This window comes from Hemitrygon akajei, chromosome 1 (assembly GCF_048418815.1).
Source record: "Hemitrygon akajei chromosome 1, sHemAka1.3, whole genome shotgun sequence".
Taxonomy (NCBI): domain Eukaryota; kingdom Metazoa; phylum Chordata; class Chondrichthyes; order Myliobatiformes; family Dasyatidae; genus Hemitrygon; species Hemitrygon akajei.
The window spans coordinates 96,788,896-96,801,402 of NC_133124.1; the positions used below are offsets into that span (position 1 = coordinate 96,788,896).

The 12,507-nt window shown below is 38.9% G+C and overlaps 1 protein-coding gene across 1 annotated transcript in view; it reads right to left on the reverse strand.

The window, feature by feature from the left end:
* Positions 1-11,864: 11,864 nt before the first annotated feature.
* Positions 11,865-12,507, reverse strand: part of LOC140737902 (uncharacterized) — a 53,307-nt gene continuing 52,664 nt past the window's right edge. The window contains exon 9 of the mRNA XM_073065125.1: positions 11,865-12,015. Within this exon, the coding sequence (XP_072921226.1) occupies positions 12,010-12,015 (6 nt within the window). The 3' untranslated portion in view covers positions 11,865-12,009. The remainder of the gene's footprint in view (positions 12,016-12,507) is intronic.

The following is a 12,507-nucleotide window of genomic DNA, read 5'->3' on the forward strand; positions in this document are numbered from 1 at the left end:
ACAGTATTGTAAAGGTTAATACTTACTGGTGGATCTTCTGGGCCAGGAACACCAGGAGGACCCTTCAAGAAGAAATGGTTGTAAATTATTACAGTTCCAGACCATGATCATGCAATATCTCATTTGAATTAAATTCTTGTCTCCATTTTATCTTCAGGCTAAAATAGGATAAATGAGTCATTCTTAACCTAATGCTATATTAAAAAAAAACAGCATGATTCACTTCATCATTCTTTCCTCATTTTCTCAAGTGCAATTTGATTGTGTTGCAGCATGTATCTGAACTTCTTTGTATCTTTTTCCCTTGATGTACCATTTTTAACCGCAGTCAACATTCACCTTTACTGCCAATCTCCCAAAACAAGATGCTCTGGAACACCGCTGTAAGTTTTCGACACCGTGAGCCCATGCGGAGCAAAGATGAGCCACCAGCACGGGTCCTGTATTCCATGGGTGGAGGAAAAACAGAGGCCTCTGGCTCATACAGAGGTTTGTTCTGATGCTCATTCAAAGTTACAGGGCATGGTAGCGGAATCCTCCAAACCTTGGTAGACCAGTTTGAGGCAATCTACTGAAATACATTCAGGGATTGCCCCTCTTATCTATAATAAAAGTAATTTCTTCCTATTCCAAGACACAGACCCTGAGGAGGGTGGAACACCTGACTGTATACCAACTCAGCCACAGACGACTGCAGGTCCTCTTTTGGAGCTGCTCGGAACCCCAGCAGGACCTATGGGAGACACTCGTCATGTCAACACTCATCTGTAAGGGAGACCCTCAGAGTAGCTTTTACGGAGTGGTGAAACCACTTGCATAGCACATTGGACTGTGGGTAATACAATGTTGTGTAGCCTAATGCTGAGGTTCTGGGCCATCACAGCCCATAGAGTAATTGAGAAATACAGCACAGAAGCAAGCCCACCAGCTCATCTAGTCCATGCCCAAACCATTTAAACAGCCTACTTCCATCGACATGCACTGGGACTATAGCTCTCCAAACCATCCAAATTTCTCTTAAATGTTGCATGCACCATTTGTGCTGGCAGCTCATTTCACACTCACACAACCCTCTGAACGAAGCAGTTTTCCCTCAAGTTCCCCTTAAACTTCTCACCTTTCACCCTTCCCATGACCTCTGGTTATAGTCCCAATCAACAGAGGAAAAAGACTGCTTGCATTTACCCTATCTATACCCCTCATAATTTTGAAAACCTCTATCAAATCTCCTCTCAATTTTTTACATTCTAAAGAATACAGTCGTAACCTATTGATTCTTTCCTATAACTCAGGTCCTCCAGACCTAGCAACATCCCTGTAAAATGTCTGATATGATTTGGGGACCACAGTCAGAGGAAATACCACATGGGTGCCAAACTGAGGTGCTGAAGAATGCCCGAGCCACATCTGCAGCCTTTGTCGATGCTACAGGGATGACCACTGGCCACCTGGTGCTACGGTCCAGGTGGCCAGTGATGGTGTGAGTGGGGGAAAAAAGGACCAAAAAGGTTCACACTGACATGCTCAAACTGTTGCTCAGGGAGCTCAAAAGGTGCTAATGGTGCCTGAATATGACGGTTAATTTTTGTCCGCTGGCACTCCACACAGGCTGCAGTCCAATCATGCACATTCTTTCTGAGACTGTGCCACAACACTTCAGTACATCCAGTTTCTGTGAGGCCTTCCAGCCCGGATGTGAGAGGTCATGTATGGAGTCAATAACAGTCCCCCTCCATTTTGCCTGCACTATGGGGCAAGGGTGATCAACTGAGGCTTTGCACAGGAGAGAAACCCCAGCTTCCCTAAACATATTGTCAGCCAACTGCAGGCCCATGACTGCTGTTCAGTAAGCCTGGACCTCTGGATCAACAGTTTGTCGCTGCCATGCTGGCATAGTCAACCCACTATGTGTACGGCCTCACAAGTAGTTTTTAGTAGTTCAGGGTGGTGGGAAATCCATACTTTTGATGAGAGGGATTTTGCACCATCTGCAGAAATGTGATGGCTGAGAAAGTCAATGGATTACAACCCAAAATAGCTTTTAACAGGGTTAATAATCAACCAGTGACAGCTTAAAACATTTGAAAAGTGTGCAGAGATGAGATACATGTTCAGATTTGGATGCACTGGTGACAGGTTGTTATCCAGGTTAAAAAAAAACCAAGTCTTCTAATGCAGAGTCCATCAGCCGTTGGAAAGTTTGTGCTACATTTTTCAGCCCAAATGCATGCAGAGAAACTCAAAAGACCCAACTTAGAAAGCAACAAAACATCAATGCACTTAGTCCTTCCAAGTATCGGGAAGGGGACAGCTCTGCTCTCCTTGAAAAATTTGGCTTTATTTTTATAATCAAATCAATAGATATTTACCCACTTCCCATCCAATGCCTGTAGATGATAAGTAAATAAAAATTTAACAAAAATGCAGATCCAAGAAATCTGAAATAAAAAACAGAATCAGAGGAAAATCTCAGCCATTCAGGTTGCATTTATTGAAAGAGAAACTGTCATTCTCTTGGATCTGAGATCCATCCAGCATTTTCTGTTTCTATTCCAGATTATAAGGACTTTATTTTCCTTTGACAAGGCCTTCTTACAAAATGTTTTTTTATTCCATTTTTTTTGTTCCACCAACATCCGCATTTCACAAAGACATCCCAGTGTATTTCAGTATGTTCTTAAAATTTATGCTTACAGTTTCCTTTCTGTTCAGTCTTACATGGGCACAAGGTTCAGCTCTGTGCTTATATTTCCTCTTGTGCCAAACAATGCTCTTATTCACCGATGCTTCTCTTAGGCTTCACTTCCTTTCATCACAATAGGACTTCCTTTTCTTCCCATTCCCATCAACATGCATTCTCCCTCACTTCCCTACTTTTCAATGCAAACCAGTCTTGACATACTATTCTGCTACAGTGATACCTTCCCCACTCTACCCCCTGCACTTGCAACAATGATTGTTAACACCATTGTACCTTGACATATAAAAAGTGCAATGGGAGATTTGTAATTGCCAAATTTTCTGGGAGCTTTTTGTCTGTTTTGAAACAATTAATCAACTTAATTTACCTTTCAATGATGGCATTGTAGAGGATAAATACATAACCATCCAAATTATATGGCAATTAAAATCGTTGCAGAAAAGCAGATGAGAATATTTTGATTATCACTTTCACTAGCATTGAGTGAGGAATCATGAACTGTGGCTGTATCGAGCCAGAAGGCTTTCAGAAAGTTATGAGACACAATGGTTGGTGAGACCACAATTTTCTTTGTCTAGACAGAAAAATTCATTGGAAAATTTGTCAGTTCCTTTACTCTGGAACATGTTCAGAGAAAGAGGAATCTGCTTTGGAGTCCTAAATGTGTCTCAGTTCCCTTATTTAAATATTTTAATAAGGCCCCTAACTGATTTAAATGGAAACATTCACCCTGTAAATTGAAATTGGTTTTTTAAAAAAGCCTCATTTTTGAAAGCACAACCATTTATTAGCTGCTCTACAGACCAGAAATTGAGGCACAAACAAACGTGTCTACATCTGCCCCCTATATATTAAACTTACTTTAACAACCTTACTTTGCTGGTAATTATCGATATCAAATGTCATTAGAACATTGGCAGTGATGAAAAGATTTCAAGACCAGCAAGTCACAAGATTGATGATTACTTTGTGCAAGAATATTGAACATTAAATTTTTCAATATTGCTCAGCAAATATGAACAACAATTATGAATGGCATTAAAAATATGCTACATCAATAGCACTCTGATGCAATGTTAGTCACTTTTTGTATGCTGGAAACTTAGAAACAGACATTTAAAGGTTAAATAATGAGAAATGTTTATGTTGCTTGGAGGACTTTACATTGTCTTGTGAATCCCAATTTGATGGCTAATAGCCATTTTATTACAAATACCAATATGTTTGATTAAAACTAAATGTGCAGCACAATCTGTTGCAGATTAACCATCTAAATGGAACAGGTAAAATGTGAAAGATTGAAAAGCTGAAAAAATTGCCTCTTGTACTGGTTATTGGTTTCTTGTAAACTGCACAAACCAGCCCTAATACTGAAGAAACTAATTCACCACATTTATCTTTCTTTTGCTGTTACGAATTAATGACCGAGTAGGAGATACATTATCTGGTAGCATAATCAGACAGGGCCCAGCATTCCTAGCTAAATAGATGCTTCTGATTGGTCTCAATTGGCTTCAATACCCTTGAATCAGGAATGATGAAAAAACCCATGTTCCTTGCTCAAACTTGGGAAGTCCATATCCATGGATACTAAATGAGGAGAGGGTCAGATTCACTGATTATACGAATTGTACATTATGCAAAATGGCCTCCTGAAGCTGATAGCCTACCTCAGAAATTAGAGCAACCAATAGGGATGATAATGAAACACAATTGAAACCTGTGACTCTCATACCCAAGAATGATCAGCATCTTTTACAGTGGCAGATATTGAAGAAAGAGGGAAAGCAAGCTTTGTTAACCATACTGAGGCAAATCCTACGCTTTAGCATTCAAACTAGTTGCATTCAAAAAAAGCTGCACACTTATTATGCATTTAATATTTCAGTAATGTCCGAGTAATATATTGTAAAAGATGTATATTGAATGAATTGACTTTATTTCTTAAATCATTCACATACATGAGTAAAAGTCTTTACATTACGTCTCTGCCTAAATGTGCAATCATAGTAATTTATAATAAATAGAACAGTCAATATAACATAGAAATACACTCAAATCAACATGAATTAAGCATTGTTTATGTAATTCATTATGCATTATATGTACAAAGTACATGAAATGGCAGATGTCGTTACACCACTACATCGTAAGTACGCAACTCACTAAAATAAAAACTACACACACACGGCCTGCCAGGTTCCCATGTTTTTCTTTCAATTAGTTTCTAGAGTTACAAATCATAACAGTGCCACCAAGTAAATTTTAAAATGAATCCGAGATGGCTACCTACCTGTCCAAGTGCAGCGTATATTTTTTTCTTTCAAAGGGAGGAAAGAACATTTGAGTTTAACAGCACCTTGTTTTAACTTCTGAAAGGGGAGAGTGATGCTTGAGTTTAAAAGGAAGGCAGAAAATGGACAAAATTCACGGGTTCATAAGCAGTGAGTACTGGATAATAAAAACAAATAAAGAAAGGAACAGTGGCTAGCTACATTGGAAAGATCGACATGTTTGATTGCACAGATAACTGGATTATGTATACTGAATGCAGTATTTTTAAGCAAATGATATAGCCAATGAAAAGTGAGTGCCAGAGTTACTGAGTGCAATAGGTGGGAAAGCATACAGTTTGCTTGGAAATTTAACTGTTTCAGTCAAACCAGATGAAATGAGCTTTGCTGAGATGACAAAAGTAATGCAAGAACAATTAAAACTGAAAATAATGTGGATTGCAGAATACTTTAGGTTTCATAAGCAGAATCCAAGGTACGGGGAATCCATTACAGCTTATGTGGCTGAATTGAAGAGATTTTCTGAGTATTGACAGTTCAGTGATGGGCTTAATGATGCACTGAGAGATTGCTTAGTCTGTGGAATCTTTCAAGAAAGCCTTCAAAATCACCTCCTAATCAAAGCATAACTTATAATTAGAAGAGCAACTGAGATTGCTGTATCAATGGAAACAGCCGCCAGAGGTGCAACTGAATTAGAGTCAGGACTGACAGTGAGCATGAACAAAACTGAAACATCTAAACAGAAAACTGCCTGGCCAAACTCAAACTGTGTTATCACAGTGGCAAGGGCTCACATACACCAGACTAATGCAGATTTAAAGGCACAATATGCAGAAAATGTAACGAAGTAGGACATACACAAAGATCGTGTCTGGCAGACAAAAATAAATGGACTGCACAGAAGCAAAAAAGATAAAAAATCAAGTTGTAGTTTCAGAAAGGTGACTAATCTGCATGTTGTTGATAAAAAATCTGATAATGATGAGAGTGATACAGGACTGGGGAGCCTTGAGATTTACAATGTGAAAACTAACAAGAGACAAGCCATATGACTTAAATTAGAAGTGAGCTGCAAATGAATTAAAATGGATTTAGACACCTGCTCGGCTGTTTCAGTTATTCCGCAAAATAAGTTTGAAAGACATTTCAAAGAAACTGAACTGATGTCTGCAGAAATGCAACTAAGAATCTATATTGGAGAAAAGGTAACTCCTGTGGGATAAGACATTTATAACAGTGAAACACAACAACCAACAAGCCTCACTGGGTTCGTTTGTGTTGAAAATAGGAGGGCCAGTGTTGTGGTGGTGTGATTGGCTGAGCCAACTGCAACTTTATTGGAGATCCATCTACCATTTGCATGCTACATTCCCTGTGATACAATTAATTGAAAGTGAATTAAGAAAGCTGCTGGATGATGCCACAGCACTGTTCAAGAATGGCATTGAAAACTCAAACATATCAAGGGTAAAAGAGTGTTAAATAAAAATGTAACACTCATGTTTTGCAAAGCCTATTCAGTTCCTTCTATTGCCTGTGATAAGTTAGCCAGTGAGCAGAGAGGCTGAAGCAACTCTTTCCAGGTTGAGTGGAGTCCATGGGCAAGGTCAGTGTTGCCAGTAGCTAAGAAGAATGGGTCTATTAGGATCTGAGAATATTAAGATCACTATTAACCCAATCTGAAAGTTGATCAGTACACTCTACCCAGCATAGAGGACATCTTTGCAAACCTTTCTGGAGGAAAACACTTCAGCAAAGTGGACTTAGCTGAGGCCTACCTACACACAGAGTTGCAACAAGTGTTCAAAGCTTTGCTCACCATAAACACTCACAAAGAGCTTTATCTCTATCTTAGGCTTATTTTTGGAGTAGCGTCAGCAGAGAGCCATGGACCAGCTGCTTCAAAGGTTGCCCAGGAACTCATGTTACTTGATGACATCAATGTTACTAGAGAGGATGATAGGGAACATTTCCAAAACTAAAAAGATTAGAAGATTATGTGCTCAGAACATGATGCATCAGGTGTGAATTCTTTAAAATCTAACATCATTTACAGTGGTCACATCATTGATGCACAAGGATTACACCAGTGCACTGAGAAAATTCAAGCAGTGGTGGATGTCCCGAGGCCAAGGGATGTGTCACAGTTGTGTTTGTCAATTACTAAACCAGGTTCCTGCCCAACCTGGCTACTGTGCTCCACCCCTTAAACTCAATACTACAGGTCAGGAAGAAGTGGCAATTTTCAAATCAATGTGAGGTGGTTTTCCAAAAGATAAAGGAAATGGTGACATCAGACACTGTACTCACACATTATGATCCACACTGTCCAGTGAAGTTTGCCTGTGATGTCTCACCTTTATGGTATAAGTGCAGTTATGTCATCTGAAACAAAGAGGTTCGATGTTTCTGATGCACCATCAATAACTCTCCGAGACGTGAGGCGAGATATTGGCTTTTATTGACTGGAAGAAAGAACAAGCAGTAATTGACCACCATACTACATCCTGGAGACTGAGGGCAGGGCTCAGGCCTCAATCGCCTTTATACCGGGGTCAGTGGGAGGAGCCACAGGAGCAGTCAGCAGGGGGCGTGTCCATACAGGTATATGTAGTTCACCACAGTTTCACTCCTGGACACGCAGTCCTGGTGACGGACTACAGAGGTGATCAACAGTGGATACTTGGACAGATTAAGGATAGAACTGGACCACTCCTTACACAATGGAGATTGCGTTTGATGCCATCAGGAGATGGCAGAACGATCAGTTGAGGAACGCAGAGTCAACTGTTGGTGAAAAAAGCTGACAAGAGCAGTCTGAACCACTCCCTGCAGTCCCACAGTCAACTCTAGAACCACCACAGGAGAGGGCCCAGAAACTCAGAATGTTTCACTGACACGTCGCTCCTGCCAAGCAGAATGTCCCAGACCCCCACCCTACGCCCTCCAGTCAGGAAAGATATTATCCGACAAGAGTAAGAAATTCTCCACAGCGATTGAATCTTTAGCCTTGAATGGGACAGTTTAAAATTTACTCTGTTGTGGCTGTCTGTATAGTACTTTTATTATGTAATATATACTATAAGCATTCTGCATTGAGTTGGAGTTTATAGCTAAGCAGGAAAACATGTTGTGTATTTACCATTTCAGTAATATTTGAGTAACATTGTAAATATATTGTTTGATTAAGCATTCATTTTTATAATTTATTACAGGTTACAAGTACAAAGTACTTGAATGGCATATGTCATTACACAATCAATTCATAAGTACGCACTTCACTAAAGTGAAAACTAAGCATATATGTCATCCTGGGCTCGTGCATTTTTCTTTTGATTAGTTTTTGGAGTTACAAAAATAACATTTCTAACTCCTGGATTTGCATCCATTGAAAATGAGAGTTTACTTTCAGTTTCCAGTCAGACTCCAAAAAAAGAGAATCCTTGCTCTCTTTAATGCTAGAAGGATGTAAAACGTTTGAGGATGTTCAGCCACTTTAAAGTTGCTTTGTGAACTTAAATTGCTATTCTATTATTTCTTGATCAAAACAGCATCATTTGAATCAAAACAGAAACATTCCTTATTTCATTAATAGAAAGCTTTACAAGAACTAATATTTGGGAAACCTATTAACAGACGAACATGTATTTTGAAATCTGTCATAAAGACTCATTATATTTGAAATAGCAAGCGCAGTTCCATGAAATTATGACTCAAGAATTTCCTTAGGAGCTTTTGAGTTTCTCGCAGCATGAGTTTAATAGCAGCCTGAAAATCATCAGCTTCCTTATTATAAAATATAGTTCAACATCCGGTAAAAGAGCAAAGACTGTAACATGTTGTTGTAATTGTTAATTAGCTCAGCTTCTAGGCACTTGCAGTGAGATGAAAGAAGAATTTTCATGAGTCTCCCTGCTGATTATCAATGATTTATCCGGCTACTTTTGAGGTGCTGAAGTTATAACCTTCAGGCCATGACAATAAAACTTTGCGTCTATACTTTGGTGCATTTCCTTTCAGAGTAAGAGAAAGTGGACCTTTTTTTCAAAAGGCTAAATGAGACGTGATTGTTGAGCTTCCTCAGAGGATATGCAACAAAAAGAGGTCGCTGTATTAGTTGATGAGGCGTTGCATGGAAAACTAGATCAATACACATGTATGAAATAAAGAGGTAGAGGGAGAAAATAAATAGAAAAAGAGAGGTTCCTACTAAGAACACATCTCACTATCACCAAGCAATCGATGGCACTGACAAGCAACTTTGAATAAATTGTTCTTGTTGAACGGTAAATGAAAGTGGGGTACAAAAAACATCAATTTTGTTCACTGAAGCAAGCAATTGATATTGTGTATGGATGTCATGAATTTAATATAGAATTTCAAGACAGGACAGCAAAAGTTTCCAGTATAGCACCATGTTTTACTTGTGCATTTTCTCCTTCAGATTTTTTAGCTAAATAAGTTTATAAGACCATAAGACATAGGAGCAGAATAAGGCCATGTGGCCCATTGAGTCTGCTCCAACATTCAATCATGGCTGATACTTTGTTCCTCTCCTCAGCCCTATTCTCTGACCATCTCCCCGCAACCTTTGATGCTGTGTCCAATCAAGAACCTAACAAGCTCTGCCTTAAATACACCAATAACCTGACCTCCACAGCTGCCTGTGGTAACAAATTCCACAAATTTATCACTCTCTGGCTAAAGAAATTTCTCTGCATCTATGTTTTAAATGGGCACCTCTCTATCCTGAAGCTGTGCCCTCTTGTCCTAGTCTACCCCACCATGGTAAATATCCTTTCCACATCTACTCTGTCTACGCCTTTCAACATCTGAAAGGATTCGTGTGATTCCCCCTCATCCTTCTAAATTCCAGTGAGCATAGACCCAGAGCTATTAAACTTTCCTCATTTGATATTTCATTCCTGGAATCATCCTTGTGAACCTTCTCTGAACCCTCTCCAATGCCAGCCCACGTTTTCTTAGATAAGGAGCCCAAAACTGTTCACAATATTCAAGGTGAGGCCTTACCAGTACCTTATAAAACCTCAGCATCACATCCCTGCTCATGTATTCCAGACCTCTTGAAATGAATGCTGACAGTGCATTTGCCTTCTACTTGCAAGTTTACCTTTAGTGGGTAATGCATAAGGACTCCTAAGTCCCTCTGCATTCAGAATTTTGGATTTTCTCCCCGTTTAGAAAATAGTCTGCACATTTATTTCTACTACCAAAGTGCATGATCATGCATTTTCCAACATTGTATTTCTTTTGTCACTCTCTTACCCATTCTCCTAATCTAAGTCTTTCTTCAGCCTACCTGTTTCCTCAACACTACTTGCCCCTCCACCAATCTTCATATCAACTGCAAACTTGGCGCAAAGTAATCTATTCCATCATCTAAATCATTGATATACAGCATAAAAAGCTGTCCCGACACCAACCCCTGTGGAACACCATTAGTCACTGGCAACCAACCAGAAACGGATCCTTTTATTCCCACTCGCTGCCTTCTACCAATTAGCCAATGCTCTAACCATGCCAGTAACTTTCCTTTAATACCATGAGCTCTCATCTTGGTAAGCAGCCTCATATGTGGCACCTTGTCAAAGGCCTTCTGAAAGTCCAAACATACAACATCCACTGCATCCCCTTTATCCACCATACATGTAATCTCCCGAAATTCCAACAGGTTCATCAGGCAAGATTTTCACTTAAGGAAACTGTGCTGACTTTGTCCTATCTTGTCCCGTGTCTCCAAACAGTCCATACCTCCTCTTTAACAACTGATTCCAACATCTTTGCAACCACTGAGGTCAGGCTAACTGGTCTATAACTTCTTTCTGCCCCTTCCTCCTTTCTTAAAGTGACATTATCATGTAGTTTTAAATAAATGCTTATTAGTGCTGATCAACAGTACATCAGTAGCATTGTCTAAAGAATCTTTTTAATTCAGACTTGTAAATTACATCCCTTATTTACCCTATTTTCTTTTGTAATTATGAAGGTGGTGTCTCATATTGGATGTTCAACCACATGAGTGACATGATAAAGACTGACAGCATCTGTAAAATAATGGAAGGTTCTCTTTCTGGATGACACCAACAAATGATTCTATTGCATTGAAAGTGTCATGTGAAAATTAAGGCTCATCTTGATTTCAGTCAACTATCCAACTGGGGCAACAGGATAGATATTGGATACAAGATACTTGGCTGATATCTTTTCAACCTTTAAACTTTAGATAGTGAATTCTCTAACTGCTTCTCCAGTCAAAATAAACCTTAACTAAAAATATTTTACCTATTTGCTGTGAAATAACAAAACACTATTATATCAAATATGAAATTTAAGTTCAGACACTTGGGAATCTAACATTCCTTCAGGTGGTCTGATAAAAATTCCAGACATTTGCCTTGACATTACCACAACAATCTTAAATATTTATTATGAGCAACTACTTTTTGAAATTTTTGAAAACCATGTGATTATTCCAATTTCCATTTCACCATTCATCTTCTGCATTTACTTGAGGATATTTTGTTACATTTTTCTTGAAACAAACATCGCACTATTCTATATAGTATTTTCAATCTGGTGGTATCTGAATGTGGCAGATAGCATATGACATCAATCAATAAATGGCTGATGGAAGTTTGCAAAATAAGTGACTCTAGGATCCTCTTTATTCATTTATACACGGCCCCCTAATTATTCAATTTTCTCCTTTCATGAACATTTGCAATTCTCCACTTACTACTTCCCAAATCATTGGTGTAAGTAAAAAAAAAATACGTCCAATACAAAGATCATATTTTTTCAGAGCCATCTTATTTGTCCTTGGTTTTGCTGGTGACTTTGGTTGTGAAATGCTGCATAAAGTTCCAGAACAAAGGAGCCAGCTAACAAGCAAATATTGCAATTTTGATGTCTACATTTGAGTTGAGTAGATTTATTTCCAGTCAGGTTTTATAGTTGGAGCAATGCACTTTTCTCAGGCTCTCATCCACTTCAGCTCTATAATGGACATAAATTTGAGAAAGAGTATAACCCACTTTTAGCTGATACAGTATGCTACGCTTTCAATATTCATAAAGAACATGAAATAGCGATGAGGGCATGACTTCCCATGGACAACAAAAAACACAAATGCCACCAAGGCCACTCCCAATAATACTAAAACTGCAATGACATAAAACAGACAACACTTCCATAGATATTACAAATTCCCCATTAGCTTCTACTCGTTTGTATATGTTGAAACATTCATGCACTCACAACCCTAGTTCTGGTCATAAAACAGCACAAGTTCCTGACCACTGGTTTTCCCAATCTTCAGCCCAGGCATAGTTTGTTATTCACTGAACAGTGATACCTCACTACTTACAAGCACAAATATTCAAAAGCACTCCCTTTGTTGATTTCACACATAAGCTGTGTGCAACCTCAAGTCTATGTTAGAAAACCACCTTGAGTTTGTATAACAACTCTGAATTTGAAACAGCAACA